The sequence below is a fragment of the Eschrichtius robustus genome, chromosome 9 (assembly GCF_028021215.1).
Source record: "Eschrichtius robustus isolate mEscRob2 chromosome 9, mEscRob2.pri, whole genome shotgun sequence".
In the NCBI taxonomy this organism is placed as follows: domain Eukaryota; kingdom Metazoa; phylum Chordata; class Mammalia; order Artiodactyla; family Eschrichtiidae; genus Eschrichtius; species Eschrichtius robustus.
This window is the reverse complement of record NC_090832.1, coordinates 43,100,706-43,123,917: the sequence shown is the minus strand read 5'-3', so window position 1 is coordinate 43,123,917 and position 23,212 is coordinate 43,100,706. Positions and strand designations below refer to the sequence as shown.

The 23,212-nt window shown below is 35.2% G+C and overlaps 1 protein-coding gene across 2 annotated transcripts in view; it reads right to left on the bottom strand.

The window, feature by feature from the left end:
• The window catches only part of CEP85L (centrosomal protein 85 like), a 156,370-nt gene that overhangs the window by 20,727 nt on the left and 112,431 nt on the right, over nucleotides 1-23,212 (bottom strand). For both annotated transcript variants that reach the window (XM_068550948.1, XM_068550947.1), the window contains exons 6-10: nucleotides 17,239-17,418; nucleotides 8,697-8,849; nucleotides 6,340-6,494; nucleotides 2,669-2,786; nucleotides 2,068-2,118 (exon numbers count right to left, since the gene is read on the bottom strand). In XM_068550948.1, the coding sequence (XP_068407049.1) occupies nucleotides 2,068-2,118; nucleotides 2,669-2,786; nucleotides 6,340-6,494; nucleotides 8,697-8,849; nucleotides 17,239-17,418 (657 nt within the window). The remainder of the gene's footprint in view (nucleotides 1-2,067; nucleotides 2,119-2,668; nucleotides 2,787-6,339; nucleotides 6,495-8,696; nucleotides 8,850-17,238; nucleotides 17,419-23,212) is intronic.

Sequence of the window (23,212 nt, the reverse complement as noted above, 5' to 3'; positions counted from 1 at the left end):
ATAACAAGTTTAAACAAGTAATGTTAAGCCAAAAATTTTCTCATTATCTGAGGCATATTTGTCTCAATCTGTAATTTTCAAGATATTTTCAAATAATATCTTGGTAAATACATGGAGCTTAGTTGGCCAGTTATCAACATCTGCTCTCTCTCTCTGTGAGCAAACTATATCCTAGACCTGTAAACCTAGATGGTCACAATGGCTAAGAACAAAAAACAAAACAAAACAAGATAGGCTTTGCTTCCAAAGGTAAGACAATAGAATTAATGAGTATACTGTCTGGGCCCAAATATTTGGAAATAAATGTACCTCATTAATTTGACTTCCATTCTGTAATTAATTTGAAGAAATAAAAGAATGTTAACTCAAGCATTTTAAGATCAAAGAATGGAATGGAAAAATAAAAAAGAATGGAATGGCACATAATTATATATTCTTCTACATATTCATTTATATATAGTCATATCTAAATGTGACTGACTAAAGACTTGGTTAATGTGTAAGAGTAAATTGCATTACGATGCTTCCACAAATGGGGAAAATGCACATTTCAATTAATACAAATATACCTTAAACATCTATAATGTGAGAGAGAGTATGCAATAAATCCTACAAATAAACAAATTAAAAACAATAAATCCTACATGTTTTATCCACCAAAATCTCAATGCCAAAGGGCAAAGTTGACTGTCCTTAATTTGGATCAAGATAACTTTTATTAGATTTACCTCCTGGATATTGTTACCAAATGAAATAGAAATTCCTTTCATTGTGGTCTATGATAAGAAGTCAGATAATAATGGCTGAGGGAATCTAACCATCTCGTAATTCGAATGGCTTGCAGAACAACTGAAGGAATACACACTAAAGAGTATAACTTCTGTGAATCAATCCAATAAGCGCACACACTTGTTGAATTGGACTAGTGTTTGATTAAATTGATAGATCACTTAATATGGCCAAAAGACAAAGCAGATTGTCCATAAATTCTGACACTCAAACCATTACGTTTTTCTTTTTTACTTCCAGTTTTGAGAATACTCAAATTAGGAGATATAAAAATAATTTATTCAGCAAAATTTGTCCAATGGTTTTCTATCACACAAAGAATAAAATACAAAGACATATACCTCTATGTGATCTGGCCCCAGGCTACTTTCTACCATCAGTCACCTCTCACTATATCTCACAATCACTGTACTCCAGACTAGCAGCCTTCTTGCTAGTCTTAGAGCACACCAGGCACATTCAGGGCACTGGTTGCTCTCTTTGCCTAGAATGTTCTTCCCCTGCTTATCTTCTTCATTCAGAACTATGTTCAAATATTACTTCTTCAGGGAAAACTTCATGACCACTGCATATAATGCAGCATGATATGTCATTGCCCTCTATCCTCCTTTTTTTTTTTTTTAAATAATAGTACATATCCCTACTTGACATTATATTTCCATTTTCTCCATCTCACCCCACTACAATGGCCAGGGACTTGCTTTGTTCACTGATGAATCTCCAGTGCTAAGAACAGTGCCTGGCATATATGTAGGGGCTCGGTAAATATCTGGCAAATCAATAAAAGAATGAAAATCCACTTAATCTACACATTTTGGTTTATATTTTGGGTCACATGCCCTAAGCTCTAGATACAGACACAAATATGCAAAGTGTTATACTTTGATAATACAGAAAAATAATATATAGAATTATTAGGAGGGAGTGCTCTTGCCGAGTTACAATGGACTAAAACAGTCTATTGCCTTTAATTTTAGATCATTGATGACCTTAACCAAATGTGTTCTCAGTAGTAGAGGTAGACTGCACCCAATTGAAAAGAGGAGAGGTATGGAATAGAGAAGAATAATTTTCACAGTTTTTGAAGAACTGATTTACCAAGTATCATTTTCATTCTAAAGAACTGAAAGATTAATATTAAAGAATTTGCAATGTCACCTCAAGTGTTATTAATATGTTCATACAAAAACATATATGCTTTGATATTTTTTAGATATGTAATTACTAAGAGTAAATCAGCATACAGCTAAATTAAAATAAGCACAAAATATTCCTTACCTGAATTTCTAGAATCATTTTGTCAATCTCATCTTGTTGGTTGTCTATTATCTACAACATAGGAAATATGTCAGTCTAAATCAAATTGTTTTTTTCCATTGCTTTTTTGGAAGTACCAAATTTCAAGAAAACAAAAGCACAGGGAATTATGAATTTATTTTTTTTAAATCAAAGTGTGCCTTTTTTTTTTTTAACAAAAGTATTCATACAAAGTATCCTTTAAATAGCCGTATGATTCAGATCACACATATGTAAAACTGCAAACATCTTACTCTAGCTCTTGATAAAACTTTAATCTTTACAATTTATAAAAATAAGTTTGAGACAGATTTTGAATAATTTAGGAAGGAAAAAGATATCCTTTTGTTTTTGCTAAGAAATAATATAACTTCTTTAGTTTGGCTTTTATTTAAATTTAAATTAAAGTTACTTAAATTGCTATTTTCTTTCCTAATAAAAACATTCAAACTAAAAATTCCATAAGCTATTAAATATTAGCAAAAATATAAATCAAATAAACTAGATAAATTATATATCTATGCATGTATCCATATAGTATAGATTTCACTATCGAAGTTCATTATTAAAGATATATACTGACCTTACTAGCATTCTCATTTTGTTCTCTCAGGTTATCATTTTCATTCTGAAGCTGTTTTGCATCTAACATGGGAAGGCGAATTCCATCTTCAAGGCATCTTTCTACTTTTTGCTGCAAACTGTTTTAGAAAGACATAATTATATGAAGAAAATAAGCTCTCTGTGCTGATTTTGGTAGATGAATGAAGTCTCTTCTTAGGATCTATAATATTTTTTAAGCAAGCAATAATCAAGACCTACAGACAACAGATGACTAAGTTTGAGTACCTATATTTCATACAAGTAAGAAATATAACACAGGCAGATTATCTTTTCAGAAATAGCTAATACGAGACCAGAGTCAAGAGTTGCTTAGTATGTGACAACCTTAGGCCCTGGTGAAGTCCTTCATGACCCTAATCTGAGCTCTGCAATCTAAGCCGTGTTCTTTCCCTCTCCCCCAAAAAGGAGAGTTCCTTGATTAAGATGATTATGGTAGGGAGCCTAAGAATATGGATACACGTCTTTTGCCCTTCATTTTTAGTTCAGCAAAAGTTTGTAAAGATAGTTGTTGACTAAATCAGCAGAATTACATTTCTCCTTAATTAATCTAGGAACATTTCTCCTTCATTAATCTAGGAACAATCTAGTTCCTTTTTACAGTAATCTGCATTTCTATCAATAACCTTTCTTATTTCCTTCACCATTTTTACTACCTCCTTTTTGAACTTGGGATCTAGTAGACGAGAGGTCAGTTTCATTGTTTATTCTTTCAGGGAATTCTCTTGATCCTTTCATTAGGAGTGGTTCCTCTGCTTCTTCATTTTACTTATATTTCTCTGACTGTATGAGTTTAGAAGAAACAGTTACCTAGTGGTCTTGAAGGGCTGTTTTTGTGGGAGCATCCCTGTGTAGCCTGCGTGAGTCTAACATTTTTGATGCGAGGGCTGTTTTTAGTATGGATGCCTGCCACGTCTTTCCTCAGTGTGTGCTGGCCTAACGGGTGTGATTGGTGTTGTGGTGACCAGAGTTTGCACTGGATGCTGAGTGGGGGCCTCCTCTTTGAAAAGCAACAATCTAATATATTCATTCCCTGACCTAACAGTTTCTTATGCTATGCTTGGCAGAGAGTTGCATTTTAGAAGAGGAAACAACAAAAGGAAGCCCCTCTGGTATATTAAGAATAAAAGACGGGGAGCGGGGGTGGATGTTAGCTTTGAGAAAGGAAGAACAGTATTGTTTGGGTTAAAAGAAACTATGCTATTAAAAACAACGACCAAAACCAAAACATAACAGCAAAGACACCTAGGAATAGGTCTACTTTAGCCTGTAATCATACTCAAGAGTTACAGCCTACTAAAAGAAACAGACTTGTTATAATGTGGATTTTGATATTTTCATTACTTTTCTTCTTTCAAGTATTATGGCTATCGTGTTTTCTCTCTCCCCGCCCACCGCCCAAAAAGAAAAACTGCCATATCTAGTCTGTGGACAAAGAATTGACAGTCCTAAATAGTACAATAAGGGCTTCAGATGTGTTCATAAATAATGGCACCAGAGAAGTTTTTACATATTATGAATGTACTGTACTGATTTGTAATATATTGTTACTTGTCATAAAAGTATTTGCTTTTTCAGTCTAAAAGTAAAAAAATACATTATTTCTATCTCAGAAAAAGTTTTTGTCTCAATTCAGTGTGAAGACACTACTTCTATGTATTTATAACATTTCAAGAAAAATGTTACATTAAAACTATTAAGGTCTCTCATATTAAAAAGAAAACAAAAGAGCCAGTGATGTGGAGGGAAAAATATACTCTGTCATGTAAAAATATCAAGTATTCTTTCATGTATATATTCTCATTTTGTTTACGTTATGAAGCATGCTCACTTAGAAAAGTAATAAATCTCTTTAACGGCAAAGGTACCAACTATTGCATTACTAAGAATCCCGTCCACATATTTTACTTAGATTTTCATTTCTAAATGGAAAAGTTTTCTTATCTCATTTTTAAATCCCCAAAGTTCTTATGTATTCACAAAGCAGGAAACTTGAAATATTATATAAAAACAGATCAATGTAATGATACAATTTATAGTCACATAATACATCTTAAGTTCTTCTGGAACTTAAGGAATACTACATCATATAGCTGAGGAAACTGAAATAACACTCCTACCCCCAAGTCAACTGACACTATAGCCATACAAGTACTGGAGAATTTTAGAAGGCCTTCTTCGGTCCTTTATATCTATTAGAAATCAAGAGAAATTTCTTGGGATGATGTCATCTCAGAGAGTATCAAGATAAAGTTTATTTAGCATATGGAAAATGGATTCTCAAATGCACTATACTAAATCTTTCCAAAACACGAATACTAGGCTCAATGCTCTCCAAAAACCTAATAAAAGAGAAAATCAAAATAAAAGAGAAGGTATAAAATTATATTAAGTATGTAAAAGCACACAATGGAACAAAACAAATTATTTTCAGGTGTTCCTAGTTCTACTCATAAAACACAGCTTGAGTTTATGATTGTAATGCCCTATAAAACAGAACAAACGCATTACCTCTTTTCATTTTGTCATAAGATTAAAGAAAAAGATATATGGTTGAATTAATGGAGGTCAGGAAGCTGTTTTGAGACTAGAGAATAGGATATAAGATGTGGAGTAATAAAAAGAAATTAAAGATCAAGAAAGCAGAAAACAGGAGAAAAATAAAGGTAGAGTCAAAGGTATATGGATTTTTTTTGGAGCCGAGATTAGAAACACAGAAGACTGAATTGTCCCAGAAATCAGAGGTTTTCTGCACTGAAATCTAAGGAAAAAAAAGTAGACCAGGCATATTTAAGACTTTGAAAATAGTAGTAAAGCAATATTAACATGGAATTATCAGAAGGATTTTGACTAAAAAAGTGAGTTACATTGAGTTATATATAATTGATAGACGCATAACGAGTGCCTTTATTAAATTTAGTTTTTTGCTGCTTTGTTGTCTTCTTCTTCAGGATAGTGTTATCTACTTATAGTTGATAATTTATTAAGGTTTTTTAAGTTCTACAAAACAGTGTACATGTAGATGCCTATATAGCATAGTTTTCTAGGTTTTTCATGAATCCAACATTAATTTTCCAGCTTAAATACATTAACAAAATATACTAACAAATAATATTCACTGCAGTTCTAACTGTATTAAATTCAAAGAGACCTGTGAGGCAAGAGATATGTGAGTAAACTGGGAAGGTGCATGGCAAACGGCTGCATCTGTTACTCTGCAGTCAGGTGAAATGGGAGCCAATTACTTCACTTTGACATGTCCCATTAAGGAGTGCAGTCCGGCTGCCCCTCTTTTTGTTACTTAGAATTTTTACTTACTCTTTGACAAAGCCATTAGATAAACAGTTTGTGTTAATGCTTCCAGTTTTCATTTGATGTTTTTTTTTTTAAAAAAGATTCTCATCTAAAACCTACTCTTAATCTAAAACCAAGATGTCGGTATGTTGCATCGAATTGTTAAATCACAACTGAGACAACCTGTTTTGATGACAATACTTCTGGTTCTCAATAATACATCTTTAAGAGGAATCATGGAGTACTAATTATAAATTAACATATTTTAAGTGAAATGCTTTATGACAAATAAGGAATAACTTAAAAATAACATAAAAGAATTACTGAGGGTTTTCTTACCTCTGAACTGTAGTTACCAACTCCTTTTCTTTCTTTTTCTGGCATATTAGCTGTGCCTCATTTTCTTGACACTGTTTTTTGAACTCTTCAAGCCTTTTTTCCATTTCTACCAAAGTCTCTTGCAAATTCTTGTTTTTTTCTTCTAGAACTTGCAGCTAAAGAGAAGTTTTTTAAAGTTCATGACACAAAGAATATTAAATATGTTCCTACTAGAAATTGATACTGGGTTCTCAAGAATTAATAGACTTATGGTTAAAATTACACTATCTTCATTTCATGGATAGCACTTAACACTTTATCTCTTCCTTTGTGTAAAGGGAGCTGAGAGAATGAGATTATGGAGAAGAGGAGAATAGGGTCAGAAATTTCTAGAAGACAGAGAAAAGTGAATGATCTCAATTTGGGGGTATTTTTAAAATTTTAATTGTGGCAAAATATACCTAACGTCAAATTCACCACCCTAAACATTTTTAAGTGTACAGTTCAGTAGAGTTAAGTACATTCACATTGTTGTAAACTAATCACCAGAACTCTTCTCATCTTTCAAAACAAACTCTCTACCCATCTACCTCTCTGTCCATCTACCTCTCCCCTCAACCCCTGGCAATCACCCTTTGACTTTCTGTCTCTATGAATTTGACTACTTTAGGTATCTCATACCTATTTTTCTTTACCTTTAATCTATTTATCTTTGTTTTTTTTCTTTTTTTTAAATTAAATGTTGTCTCCTTTTCAATTCCTAGAATAATTACTGTAATCTTTTTTTTAATTTAATTTTATTTATTTTTTTATACAGCAGGTTCTTATTAGTTACCCATTTTATACATATGTCATTCCCAATATTCATCTTTGTGAGATTGGCTTATTTCACTTAGCAAAACGTCCACAGGTTCACCCATGTTGTAGCATGCGTCAGAAAGTCCTTCCTTTTTAAGGCTATATTGTGTGTATACATCACGGTTTGTTCATCCATTCATCCACTGATGGACACTTGAGGTACTGTTTGGCTATCGTAAATAATGCTGTTATGAACATGCATTGTGAATAAACACCTGTTTGAGACTCTGCTTTCAATTATTTTTAGCATATACCCAGAGGTGGAATTGGTGGAGCACATGGTAATTCTGTTTTCAATAGTTTTGAGGAACCGTCATATGGTTTTCAATAGTGGCTACACCATATTACATTCCCACCAACAGTGCCTGAGGGATTATAATTTCTCCACATCATCACCAATGCTTGTTACTTTCTGTTTTTTAGATATTAGCCATCTTAATGGGTGTACTATGGTATGAACACATGTTTTAAAATCTATAGTCCTCTCTGTTCCTGCTCAAACTCCTGTGGGTCCTTCTTTAGTTCCTTCATGACATCACCCTCTGTTAGTTTTACAATTTATAAATTAATGTAAACAGAGATTGTATTATAGGTCTAGAGTCTACAGAATAATGATACTCCATGGATTAGATCAATGATTCTCAACTGGGAGCCATCTCCCTCCACTCACCCCAGGAGACATTTGGAAACGTCTGCTGACACTTTCGGTTTGGGGGAAGGGAAGGAGCAGCACTACTGGCATCCAGTAGGTAGAGGCCAGAAATGTTGCTAAGCATCCTCTAATGCACAGGACAGAATCCCACAACAAAAAATTACCTCACCTCAAACGTCAAGAGTGCTAAGATTGAAAATCCCATGATTCGTAAGATTTTGAGAAAAGACTGAAGAGTAGGTTTAATGGATTTACAAGTAAGGCTTCAAGAGGATAGGCCTCACCAGAGTTAGTAGAAAGACTTTGGATGAGGTACTGGTAAGAAAGGAAAATGGTCAGAAGAGAAGTTAGAGGAGTGAATGGAGGTCATAGATTAAAGTATAAGAAATAATTTATAGAAAGATTAAGAAGAATGATGAAAGCAAAACAAGTATCTGGAAAGATGGTCAAAAAAAGGTCTTGTTAAGCCTTGGTGGATCCCAGAGAAAACTGGGAAAAGTTGGAACTGAGGTGCATGAGTGTGTGTGCATGCGGTGGGGTGTTACTGGTTTAGAAACTACCTTTTAGAGTAGAACAGTAAGTGAGAGAGTTAAGACAGATTCATTAGGAAGGAAACCGCATATTAATTAAGAACAAGAAAGATCTATTCATGCTCAGATGAACAAAGTTTCTAATTAAAGTTAATTCTAAAAACAGCAATTAAGCACACAGATTTAACTTACAATTAGCCAAATATACAATTAAAATTTTAAATTATAAAAGTTTACAAAATGAATGAAAAATTATAAAAATGAAATGTCTAAAGAGTCAACTTAAAAAAGAATATGTTTCCCTCTCATTTAAAGATCAGCATTTTATTTCATGTTACCTGTAGACTCTGACTCTGTACATCATCAAGAGTTGGAAGATCAGCCAGATACTTTTCTAAGGTCTCAATTCTTCTCTGCTTTTCTTTATTCTGTTCAGATTCCTTCTGGCATTTCTTTTTCAGGCTACTGATGTATCTATCTCTGGTTTTAAGCTAAAGAAAAAGATTATGAATCTTCAGTGGTTTTGTCAAAAAACAGTAAGATCAAAACCAACATTCTAATCTTAGGCATCACTGAATTCACCAACAGTTCCAGATGTAGTTAACACCACTTCCAACTTAAGTATGATTTATCTTATTTCATAGATTCTAAGATTCACATTTTTTTCAAATTCTTGTATCACTGAAATCAAGAGTTTTGAAATTTTTATTTGATTTTACAATTGATGATATCCTATAAACTGCAGTCAGCCAGGCAGCAGTAATGATGTAGTTTTTATTGCCTGCACATGTGCAAATTTGGTCAAGGCTATTCATATCTTTGTCATTTCAACAGTATTATGTACATGTTGAAAGTGTGTTGAGTTTAAATCATATTTTAAATACCTTTGAAATGTTACATTATAATTTGGCATTGAAAAATGTTATTGGGTACCCAGAAAGAGAGTTTCAGGGAACAACTGAGAAATCAGTGAAGCAAGTATTCATCTCTGGAAGGATGACTTTAATTTCTTATTTATTGCAAAGTTATATGCAATGTTTTACGTGAATTAAGAAAGGAAGATATCTATAAGTAATTAAAGCTGTTTTGTAACTTACAGACTTACAAAGGAATCGCTTATCATGTACTAACGCAAAGCAATCAAAGCCAGGGCACTTACCAAAATTACCAAATACTTAGGAACAAATAATGGGACTAGTGAGACTAATTCATACCTTAAGCAAGACTATTGTTAAGGCATTGTGTCAAACTGAACTTGCATTATATTCTCTTACTATATGAAATAAAGATGTGCCTTACCATTAATGTCATCTTAGGACTGACGAAATATGCTAATTGAACACCTACTATGGAATATATACAATTCATGATCTTTAGTAAATCCCAATTTGTGTAGGTTGAACCTCAGACTTTTATGTACTATTTTTTTTTCACCTTTCTACTTGAAACATACGATCTTTAAATTTTGTAGATATACTATCTCTAAAGCTCTTTCATAAGATCAATTAAAAACAATGTATACACAAATAGTTGCCTAAAAAGTAAAGTCCAGACTCACATTTACTTTAATTTACCAGTCTTCCAAACATTTAACATTCTTTCAGAAGCTTACAGGGTTCTAAAATATCTTTATAGCCTTTTCTCATATTCACCAGGGAAATAAGTACGAGTAATTAGTAGTATAATGGATTACTCTTTCAAATTTTATTAAAGCTAATGCTTGTCCACAATCTAGTTTCTTTCATGCCTTATCTAACTTATTTCAGGTCCAATGTATAACAATTTTTATTAAAACAATTCCAATTGGAAAAACAAAACACAAAACAAATATACACTACCAAATGTAAAACCGATAGCTAGTGGAAAGCAGCCGCATAGCACAGGGAGATCAGCTCAGTGCTTTGTGACCACCTAGAGCGGTGGGATGGGGAGGGTGGGAGGGAGGGAGATGCGAGAGGCAAGAGATATGGAGATATATGTATATGTATAGCTGATTCACTTTGTTATAAAGCAGAAACTAACACACCATTGTAAAGCAATTATACTCCAATAAAGACGTTGAAAAAAAAAAAGAAAAAAAAAACCCAATTTCAATTGGAAAAACAAATGACATTGCATTTCATCTATTCATTACGTCAATAACGTTAGGATTCACTTAGTTCCTTGGGTAAGCAGCAACAATGGTACAACAGACAAAACCTTTATTGGGGCTTTCTTAGGACTAAAATCAAGTGTGCTGGTGTGACAATTTAACTTTTGATCTATCAGAACTCACAGACTGTTGGCCCTGGTCGTGACCTGAAAGACCATATAATCCTGCTCTTGCCTTAGCACATGACCCTGTAAATTACAGAAGTAAACATAACTAACCAGCCTATTTTTACTACATGCTCCCTAATTTACACTGAATTGTTTGTGTCTTAAATGTGACATAATTGTTTAAGTGACATAACTGTGTCCTCAAAAAGCAACCACTAGAATAAGTTAGTCATGCTGTCTTCTTCTATGCAAAGGTGTCCTAGGTTTCTTCTTTTTCTTTGGTCAATTCTCTTCTTTGCGATCATGTCAAGCTTGCTGCTCTTGATCACAAATCTCGGGCAACACTCTCCTATTGGATACCATCTCTGTTATTTGTGGCCACAAGCTGATCACACATAATTACTGGATCTTGGTTTTTTGGGGTTTTTTTTCCAGCTCTGTTCACTGATGAGAAGCTCTTTATTTTTTGTTTTTTGTTTTTTTAACTTCCAAGTTTTATGTTGTTGCAGATTAGCAGATTAACAGAGGTTACTGAATTCTGAACTCCAGTAATTACCTACAGGTAAATGAGGCATCACTAATAAATCTTTCCTATTCTAGTTATAAAAAGTTAAGTTTTTCTTTCAAGGAGGTATTATGCAATACTGAGATCATTCCTAGAAGGCAATTCCCCATTTTAGAAGAGGTTTACAAACAGGTTTATTTTTCTTCATTTTAAATACAATTATTAGAACAAAATAGATTAGGGAGAAAATGTTTTCCACTAAATTTTTATAAATTATTATTAGAACCAAGGCATCAGCTGGAGAGTTAAATTGTCTTGAATTTTACTTCCAGCTTTTCAACAACTTCTATCTACATGCAACTGGACAAATTACTTAACTTTTCTCAAAATTTCAGTAACCTCATTTTTTAAAAAATGGGGTATAGTATATACCTCATAGGGTTTCTGTGACACTAGGACTGAATAAGAAAATGCATTTAATGTACATTAACATACTATCTGGCGCATAAAAGAAAGGGCTCAACAAAGAGTAACTTCCCTTGTTATTCTTACCACATTAAATGTTTTTCTGTCTTAGAATCAGTCTTGATCAGGGTTACTGAGAGTAAATGCAGAAGGAAAACAATGCAATCTAATCTCATGTGGGCCCAGGGTGCTGTTTAGTTGATGCATTATCAGTGAGTCTAATTTTCTAGCTTCTACACTCCCTTCAAGAACTCAAGTCATCTCCATGTCCTCTGACACAAAGTCTACCCTCTACATTAACCCCACTCCTCAAGTTCCACTGGTATAGACACTTCCATTCTTAATTGTCTCACTTCACAGAGAGGCTATTTCTCTTCTTTTCCAAGAGAAACTCTTCCACCTTGGCACCTGTTATCAACATTCTCCTATTTCTCCTTAGGAATTTGGTCCATCATGCACCCATTCTGACATCTTCGATATCTCTAATTATTCTTTCCCTAGTCCTTTGTTGGGGTTATCTCATTCCCTTCTCTCTCCTCGTGGCAAAAATCACCTGAAAGCATTTGTTCATTCATTCATTCATTATGCCAGGGACCATGGCTGGTGCTACATATGCTACAGTGACACATTCAGATACATCCCTGCCTTCACAAAACCTACAGAGGTATATAAAAAACACAGCAACATTCAAACTTGTGCTGAGAACAAAATGCTTTAAGCATGTATAAGATGGGGTTGGAGGGAAAATATATTTAAGTTGAGACTTGACAAAATATTGATAAATAGGTGACTGGGGAGCAGGAAAAGAGAGCCAAGTATTCATCAGGCAAAGAGGACACTTTATGTAAAGAACCTATACCAGAAACAAGGTCTGACCTGCTTAACAACTGTAAGACACTATACCAAGACACAGTGTACCAGGGGGAGACTGGTAGAGCCCAAGGCTATATAATTAGGCAGGCTCTTTCAGGTCATAGAAAATATTAAATTCTTATTTTAAAGACAATGAGATGGCATTAGTGGGTTTTAACCAAGTAAGAAAAATGACTGGATCTTCATTTTAAAAGGTTCATTCCTCCATACTATTAAGAATGGATCTGCAAGGCTGTTGAGCACCTGGAACTCTCACTCATTGGTAGTGGAAGTGTTAAATGGTACACACACTTGGGAGAACCTGGGTAGTTTCTTATAAGTTAAACATCTACACTATGAACCAAATGACCTAGAAATTCCACTATTAGGAATTTATCCAAGAAAAATGAAAACCTATGTATATAAAATAAAGTCTAGTACAAGAATGTTCACAGGAGCCTTATTCATAATTTTCCCAAACTGCAAACAATCCAAATATCCACTAACAGGACAATAGATACATTGTGAGAGATCTATATAATGGAATGCAACTCAGGGATAGATAGGAACAAACTACTGATACGTGCAACAACGTAAATAAATCTCAAAGACATTAAGGGAAAGAAAACACACACAAAAGAACATATATGGTAGGTATGACTCCATTTATACAAAGTCCAAGAAGACTCAGAACTAATCTATAGTGATAAAAAAAGTGTTTCGGGGACCTCCCTGGTGGTGCAGTGGTTAGGAATCCGTCTGCCAGTGCAGGGGACACAGGTTTGAGCGCTGGTCCGGGAAGATCCCACATGCCACAGAGCAACTAAGCCCGTGTGCCACAACTACTGAGCCCGTGCTCTAGAGCCCGCAAGCCACGACTACTGAGCCCACGTGCCACAACTACTGAAGCCCATGCGCCTAGAGCCCATGCTCCGCAACAAGAGAAGCCTGTGCACCGCAACGAAGAGTAGCCCCTGCTCGCCGCAGCTAGAGAAAGCCTGCGTGCAGCAATGAAAACCCAATGCAGCCAAAAATAAATAAATAAATAAATAGATAAATAGATAAATAAATAAAATTTATTTAAAAAAAGTGTTTCAGGGAAGGGAAGAAGACTGACTAGAAAGAAGCACAAGGGAACTTCTTGGATAACTGAAATGTTTATGATCTCATTTTAGATAGTGGTTATATGGGTATACAGTTGACCTTTGAACAACAAGGGGGTTGGGTTGCTGACCCCCCATGCAGTATATAACTTACAGTCGGCCCTCTGAATCTGCTTTTTCCTCCACATCCTCAGATCCTCAAATTGTGTAGTATTTACTACTGAATAAAATCTATGTCTAAGTGACCTGCACAGTTAACCCATGTTGTTAAAGGGTCGACTGTATACTATTAGCAATATTCATAAAAACTGAACACCCAAGATCTGCACATTTGACTGTATGCAAATTATGCTTCAATCTTTAAAAGAATAATAAATAAAATACATAGAATTACAACAACAACAACAACAACAAAAGTGATTGGAGAGAACGGGAGAACAGGCAGACAGGGCAAGGGTGCATTCAGAGACACCAATGAAGAGGCCATTACAAAAGCTTTGCCAAGAGATAAGAACCTGGACTAGGCTGGTAATGTTGGACAGGTCCTATATATATTTAGAAGACAGGCTTGATTAACTTAGTAGAGTTTCTAGCATGAGTAACTGAATACACAGCAATGAACACTGAAGAAAATGTTGTTTTATGTCGTTTGAGAATAGGGCAGTCAGAAGGTAATATTAAGAACTGATTTTAGACATGAGAAGTCTGAAGTATTTTGAAGACATCCAATTAGGAGCTGTCTCATAGGTAGGTAACATATAAACTGAAACATTAAGCAATAGACACAAAAAATAATAAAAGATGAGAAAAATTTAGATAAAACATAAAAATATATTTTAAAAACCACATCCACTGAATCTTCACAATTTTCACACAATCTTTTAATTAACAAGTCTCAGGTGAGAAAACATTTTAATCCCTCCCACTTATGTATGACCGATGGATATTTCTATAGCTCCCTCCAGATTGTGGTATTAGATAAAGCCCAAAAAATACACAAAAGAAACAAGAAACAGTACCTGTTTCAAGGTACTTTCAAGTTAGCCACAATAAAATACATCATATAGCTGAGAAAGAGAAACCATGTAAAATTTGTCAGTTTTTTGGAAGATAAAAATTTTAGCTTGTGTGTGTGTGTGTGTGTGTACTGACTCAAAAATGTCAATGAGTTCTCAATTAATAGCTCCAAACCTGCCTACAGAAATCATGGTGACTGCCTCAAGATCACTTGAAGGGAAGGTTAGTTAACAGAATAATAAGCTGGGTATAACAAGAGAAATCTAAAACCAATTCTGCAACTAAGTAGTAGCTTAAGGATCTATGCCTCTTCAATAAATCAGGGCTAGCATGTATCCTTATCTTACTTGATCTTTAATGATACTATAATGGAATGAGATGAAGTCTGTGAAAATACTTTAATAAAGGCAGAAAGGTCAAATAAATGGACAGATGTATTGTGTATATAGAGGTATCTGGCTTTCAGCTACTTATTCTGAAGCAAGGGCTTCAGCTTAAATAACGTGAAGTCATGTGCTTCTGAAAGAAGGACCACTTTCATTTACCAATCCTTCATAGTCCATATTACAAAGATACAGGGCCCAAAAAGGAAAAGGAGAACAGTTATTGGTGTCACATCTCAGTGCAGACAACTTAAAAAAAAAGCTTTACTATTACTTAGAAAGACATAATATAATACACAGTGGTATTTTTATCTCTCAAAAAAAAAATGCCTGGATTTTTGTAGATAGCACAGCGTTTCTCAAAAGTTACTGTGGGGCTTCCCTGGTGGCACAGTGGTTAAGAATCTGCCTGCCAATGCAGGGAACACGGGTTCGAGCCCTGGTCTGGGAAGATCCCACATGCCGCAGAGCAGCTGGGCCCATGAGCCACAATTACTGAGCCTGCGCATCTGGAGCCTGTGCTCCGCAACAAGAGAGGCCGCGATAGTGAGAGTGGCCCCCACTTGCCACAACTAGAGAAAGCCCTCGCACAGAAACGAAGACCCAACACAGCCATAAATAAATAAATTAAAAAAAAAAAAAGTTACTGTAAAACTAATCACGTCAATGTAAATAAAACCTGGTATGACACCTGGCATAGAGCAGATGACAAAAAAAATCATAGGTTACAGGATAGAAAGCCCAGAGATAAACCCACACACATATGGTCACCTTATCTTTGATAAAGGAGGCAAGCATATACAGTGGAGAAAAGACAGCCTCTTCAATAAGTGGTGCTGGGAAAACTGGACAGGTACATGTAAAAGTATGAAATTAGAACACTCCCTGACACCATGCACAAAAATAAACTCAAAATGGATTAAAGACCTAAGTGTAAGGGCAGACACTATCAAACTCTTAGAGGAAAACATAGGCAGAACACTCTATGACATACATCACAGCAAGATTCTTTTTGACCCAGCTCCCAGAGAAATGGAAATAAGAACACAAATAAACAAATGGGACCTAATGAAACTTAAAAGCTTTTGCACAGCAAAGGAAACCATAAACAAGACCAAAAGACAACCATCAGAATGGGAGAAAATATTTGCAAATGAAGCAACTGACAAAGGATTACTCTCCAAGATTTACAAGCAGCTCATGCAGCTCAATAACAAAAAAACCAACAACCCAATCCAAAAATGGGCAGAAGACCTAAATAGACATTTCTCCAAAGAAGATATACAGATGGCCTACAGACACATGAAAGAATGCTCAACATCATTAATCATTAGAGAAATGCAAATCAAAACTACAATGAGATATCATCTCACACCGGTCAGAATGGCCATCATCAAAAAATCTAGAAACAATAAATGCTGGAGAGGGTGTGGAGGAAAGGGAACACTCTTGCACTGTTGGTGGGAATGTAAATTGATACAGCCACTATGGAGAACAGTATGGAGGTTCCTTAAAAAACTACAAATAGAACTACCATACGACCCAGCAATCCCAATACTGGGCATATACCCTGAGAAAACCATAGGTCAAAAAGAGTCATGTACCAAAATGTTCATTGCAGCTCTATTTACAATAGCCAGGACATGGAAGCAACCTAAATGTCCATCGACAGATGAATGGATAAAGAAGATGTGGCACATATATACAATGGAATATTACTCAGCCATAAAAAGAAATGAAATGGAGGTATTTGTAATGAGGTGGATGGAGTTAGAGTCTGTCATACAGAGTGAAGTAAGTCAGAAAGAGAAAAACAAATACAGTATGCTAACACATATATACGGAATCTAAGGGAAAAAAAAAAAAAAAAAAAAGGCCATGAAGAACCTAGTGGCAAGACGGGAATAAAGACACAGACCTACTAGAGAATGGACTTGAGGATATGGGGAGGGGGTGGGGTGAGATGTGACAGGGTAAGAGAGTGTCATGGACATATATACACTACCAAATGTAAAATAGATAACTAGTGGGAAGCAGTCGCATAGCACAGGGAGATCAGCTCGGTGCTTTGTGACCACCTAGAGGGGTGGGATGGGGAGGGTGGGAGGGAGGGAGATGCAAGAGGGAAGAGAAATGGGAACATATTGTATATGTATAACTGATTCACTTTGTTATAAAGCAGAAGCTAACACACCATTGTAAGGCAATTATACTTCAATAAAGATGTTTAAAAAAAAAAAAATCATAGGTTGAAGGAATGCCCTTGACCCAATTCAACTTTATTAAAAATACCTACCTTTTCCTCCAGTTTCTTCTTCTCTTCACTAAATTGGCTTATTCTTTGCTTTAGAAACTGATTGAGCTGTAAAACCTCTTTCTCAGTAGATGCAAGCTTTTGCTCAAGTTCCTCTTGCTGGGAATGGGATGTTGACTGGTCTGAAAATGGAGTCTGGATGGAAGTATTCTCATATTGTGGCTATTCAGAAAGAAAAAAAAATAGGTAAGACTTTAAAAGTTTACCTGTCTTGAACAAATGGAAAGAAACTAGAAATGAGGTACAGTACAAAGAGCAAAAATAGCCTTTAATGACAGACCTTGGCATAAATCCCAGTTCTCCTGCTTCCTAGTTATGTGCCATGATCAATTCAAATTCCTTACCATCAACAAGTTATGTAAAGTTCCTACCACACAGCAGAAGCTTAATAAAAAGCAGTTATTATTTGGTTAAAAAGTATCATGAGAGTATAAAAAGTACATTATAAAGAAGTGAAATCTCAGGGGAAATAAATAAAAACTAAAGAAATATTTCCTCACAGGTGATCATTTTTTAGCTAATATTAAACTCAGTAAGTATTAATAGAGTGTTTCCCCTAACTAGAAAGTAAGGTCCATGAAATCAGGAATTTCTGTCCATCTTAGTTGCTCTTACATCCCTATTTCATAGAACAGTGACTGGCACAAAATAAATGTTAAAAATAATCGCTTAATGAATAAATGTGTTATTCTTTTCATGAGCAAGGCTTTGAAGGAGAGTCAGACAAAATCTCTTCCCTCCCCTTCCCCCTGCAGCATTACAACCTGGAAGGGGAGGGCAGGAAATACAAATATTTCCTCAAACAAATTAGAATGTGATAAGAATGTGATACCAACAAAGTAATGTGAAAGTAAAGAAACAGATTATTTTTCTATTTACTAAGCACATATGTTAGGCATTGTGTACTGGGTAGTCAACAGTTAATAAAACAAGGTCCCACCAGTTTAATAAAGTGTCACACACAAAAAGACAACAAAAACTGCCTAAGTGCTAGGATAGTTGTATGTGTAGTAGCTATGGAAAGGCTTTATAGAAGTGAACTTGAACTAGGCCTTGAAGAACTCATACTTTTTCAAAAGGTAGAGATGCAATTCAAAAATTATATACACGGTATGGTACTGGCACAAAAACAGACACATAAATCAGTGGCACAGAATAGAGAGCCCAGAAAAGAACCCATACTTATATGGTCAATTAATCTACGACATAGGAGGCAAGAATATACAACGGGGGAAAAAACAGCTTCTTCAATAAATGGTGCTGGGAAAATTGGACAGCTACATGCAAAAGAATCAAACTGGATGCTTTCTCACACCATATAAAAGATAAACTCAAAATGGATTAAAGACTTAAAATGTAAGACCTGAAACCATAAAACTCCTAGAAGAAAACACAAGCAGTACACTCTGTGATATCAGTTTTGGCAATTTTTTTGGGATTATGTCTCCTCAGCAAGAGCAACAAAAGCAAAAATAAACAAATGGGACTAAATCAAACTAAAAAGCCTTTGCACTATGAAGGAAACTATCAACGACAAAAAGGCCACCTACTGAATGACAGAAGATAATGGCAAATGATTTATCTGATAAGGGGTTAATATCCAAAACATACGAAGGACTCATACAATTCAACATCAAAAAAAAAATTAAAAAATGGACAGAGGACCTGAAAAAACACTTTTTCAAAGAAGACATACAAATGGCCAACAGGCACATGAAAGGATGCTCAACATCACTAATCATAGGGGAAATGCAAATCAAAACTACAGTGAGATACAACCTCACACCTGTCAGAAGGGCTATCATCAGAAAGACAACAAATAACAATAAAGTGTTGGCCAGGATGCAGAGAAAAAGAACCCTCGTGCACTGTTGGTGGGAATGCAAATTGGTGCAGCCGCTATGGAAAAACAGTAGGTCAGTTTCTCAAAAAATTAGAAATAGAACTATCATATGATCAAGCAATTCCACTCCTGGGTATCTATCTGAAGAAAACAAAAACACTTAATTTGAAAAGATATATGCAACCCTGTGTTCACTGCAGCAGTGAACAACAGCCAAGATATGGAAGCAACCTAAGTGCCTATCGATAGATGAATGTATAAAGAAGAGGTGATATCCATATCTATCTGTCTGTCTATCCATCCAACAGAATATTACTCAGCTATAATATAAGATGAAATTTTGCTATTTGTGACAATATGGATGGACCTAGAGGGTATTATGCTAAGTGAAGTTAAGTCAGACAGAGAAAGACAAATACCATATGATTTTGCTTATACATGGAATTTAAAAAACAAAACAAATGAACAAACATAACAAAACAGAAACAGTCATAGATACAGAGAACAAACAGGTGAGGGAGATGAAGAGGTACAAACTTCTAGTTACAAAATCAATGAGTCACAGGTATGAAATGTGCAGTGTGGGGAACACAGTCCGTAATAATGGAATATCTTTGTATGGTGACAGGAGGTAACTAGACTTAGTGTGGTGATCATTCTGTCATGTATAGAAATACTGAATCAATATGTTGTGCACCAGGAACTAACATAATATTGTAGGTCAATTACACTTCAAAAACAAACAAACAAACTCATAGGAAAAAAGAGATCAGATCTGTGGTTACCAGAGGCAGGGGTGGGGGAAGGGGAAGTGGATGAAGGGGGTCAAAAGGTACAAACCTCCAGTTATAGGATAAATAAGTACTAGGGATGTAACGGACAACATGATAAACATAATTAACACTGCTGTATGTTATATATGAAAGTTGTTAAGAAAGTGAATCCTAAGAGTTCTCATCACAAGGAAAAAATATGCTTTTTTCTTTTTCTTCTATTCTGTATTTGTATGAGATGGTGGATGCTCACTAAACTTACTGTGGTCATCATTTCATGACGCGTGAAGGTCAGATCATTATGCTGTACACCTTAAACTTATACAGTGTGTATGTCAATTATATCTCCATAAAACTGGAAGGAAAAAAATTTTGATTATATAAACAGCATTTATCATGTGCATGGTATTTCAAAGATAACCGACTCAGGCACTACCCTTTACAAACTCAAATTCTAATCAGAAGCATAAGAGAAACCCTTAGATAATTATATACAGGATACAATATACTATGGCAGCCAAAGAAAAGCCATCTTCAGTACAAAGTGTTGGAAGGTGGGAGGACAAATGAAAAGGGCATGGGGAGAATGAGGGAAAAGGCTTTACTGGAAAGGTGGCTTTTGGGACAGACTTTGAAAATAAGGAGGATTCTGGCAGGAACAGAGAAAGGAAGAAAAGCATTCCAGAAAGAACATTTTAAAAAGGTAAAAGATGGACTATATGCACAGAGTACCCATAAAGTATAGGTTACAAGAGGGGTGAATATAAGAGAAAATTAAAACATCTACGTGATACCATACTTCAGAATCACAAGGTTCAGAATTCAACCTTAATTCATAGGAAATGGGAATCCGGTGATGGTTCTAGAACAAGAAAGTAACATGTTTAAGAAGTCTGTGAACTCTGTTTTGTAAATCTCTGCATTCCCTAGCACTTACCGTAGTGTGTAAACTCTTAGTAACTTTAGATTAAAGGGAAAAGAAAAGAGGGAAAAGGACAAGAGAGAACTATAACAATTGGAAGTAATGAATAAGATGAATTAAAGGACATGGTGAATGGATATGAATATATCACTTTAAGAAATTATCCTAACCTATTTAGCTGAAAAAACCAAGGAGCTGAACAAGAATACTGAGAACAGAAGGAAGAAACTCTGGAAGCAGAAATGAGATGATTTAGAGAAAATTATTTTTTAAGGTGTGAATGGACAAGAAATGTTAAAGATAACTAAAGGTTTGAAATTCTGAGTCTAAGTAACATATCATATTCTGAGCAGAGGTAAGGAGGTCATGTGGGAGAACAGGTTTAAGCAAACGTACTTAATTACAATTAGAGCCTACTGATATTAAGATGCCAGTTAATATCAATTTAATACTAAGATACAAATATATATGAACATCAGGCAAAGAGATGGGTCTAGAACCCAGAAAAATGGCCAGGACAGGCTAGGAAACTGTAAAAAAGTTAATACAGATTTACAGTTTCCCGTCAGGCGTATAATGAGCTCAGAAATTGCCAACCTGTTTTACCGACAAGTAAAAAGCTGAACAAACTGAAAAATCAACAACTCTTCTTATATCTGTCAGAGAAGTGAGGTTATCGGGCAAACTGCAACCCCCAAAATTGGAGAAACAGGCAAATAAAGAAAATCACACTTACTGGAACAGAATTATCCATGGGAACCAGTGCTGAAGTAGGAAAACCAGAACTGTAATTGATGAATTTGTTGGAGGCTCAGAGTGAAGGTCTGAGAGTCAAAAACTCCAGGGGTACCCAGTCATAGGGGACACCCAATATTCTTGAATTATACCACTAGAATCTCTACCAGGTCCTCACAATGAATCCCTTTGTGCTTCCAGCAGAGGGAGGAGAAAAGAAACCATTCTGAAATGCCAAAGCTCTATGTTCTTCTTAACAAGGCTTGTCCTCAGGAGAAACTACTTTACCAGAGACTAACCTACCTAGAAGGGAACTAACATACCTAGAAGGAAAAAAATCCCAAACCAGCTCCCTCTAGCCTTCCACATGGGGGAAGGGTTAATATCCAATTCAGTTGCCTCTAGCCATCCTGTCCTACCTAAGGGTGGGAAAGAAAAAACTAAGAAGCACTGGTGAAGTTCACAGTCCAGGAGCACAGGCTCACGAAAAGACTAAGTCAGAGGGCCAGAGAATGCTTCCCCTGCCCCACACCCTACCATGACATTACTAAAGGCCTATTTACCACATTTCCTTTTATCAGTACATCTGGAGAGACTGAACAAGCATCAGAACTAGAGTCAGATATGTCACAAACGTTGGAATTATCAGAACAGACATTTTTTAAAACTATGATTAATATGCTTAAGGGCTTTACTGCTGAAGTAGACAACATTCAAGAACAGATGGATAATATAAGAACAGAGCTGGAAAGACTATAAAAGAAACTCTAGAGACAAAAAACACTGGAACAGAAACGAAGAATGTCTTTGATGTGGTTATCAGTAGACTGGACCTGGCGCAGGAAACAATCTGAGCTTGAGGATATGATAGCAGAAACTTCTAAAACTTAAGAGCAAAGAGGAAAAAGATTGGAAAAAATAGAACAGAATATCCAAGAGTCATGAGATAACTACAAAAGTTGTAATATACATCTTATGGGAACACCACAAGGAAAAGAGAGAAAGAAAACAGCAATATTTTAAACAATATGATTTGAGAATTTCCCCAAATGGTCACATACCACACCTCAGATCCAGGAAGCTCAGAGAACACCAAGCAGAATAAATGCCCAAAAACTACACTTAAGCATATCATATTTAAATTTTTGAAAATCAAAGATTAAAAAAATTGTGAAAGAAACCAGAGGAGAAAATACCTTGCCTATAGACAGGAAAAGATAAAAGCTTTATACAACTTTTCAGAAGCCATGCAAGCAAAAACAGAGTGGAGTGAAATATATGAAAGTCAGGCACTTTCTTTCCTATATAACAGCAATGAACAGGTGTAATTTGAAACTAAAAACACATTACCATTTACATTAGCACCCCCAAAAACATAATAGTATAAATCTAACAAAATGTGTATATACAAGATCTATACAAGGAATACTACAAAACTCTGATCAAAGATATCAAAGAAGGACCAAATAAATGAAAAGATATTCCCTGTTCATGGACAGACTCAGTATTGTCAAGATGTCAAGTTCTTCCCAACTTGATCTATAGATTCGATGCAATTTCAATAAAAATCCCAGCAAGTTATTTTGTGGATAGTGACAAGCTGATTCTAAAGTTTATATGGAAAAACAAAAGCTCCAGAATGGGCAACAGAATACTTAAGGAGATGAACCAACTAAGATGGAG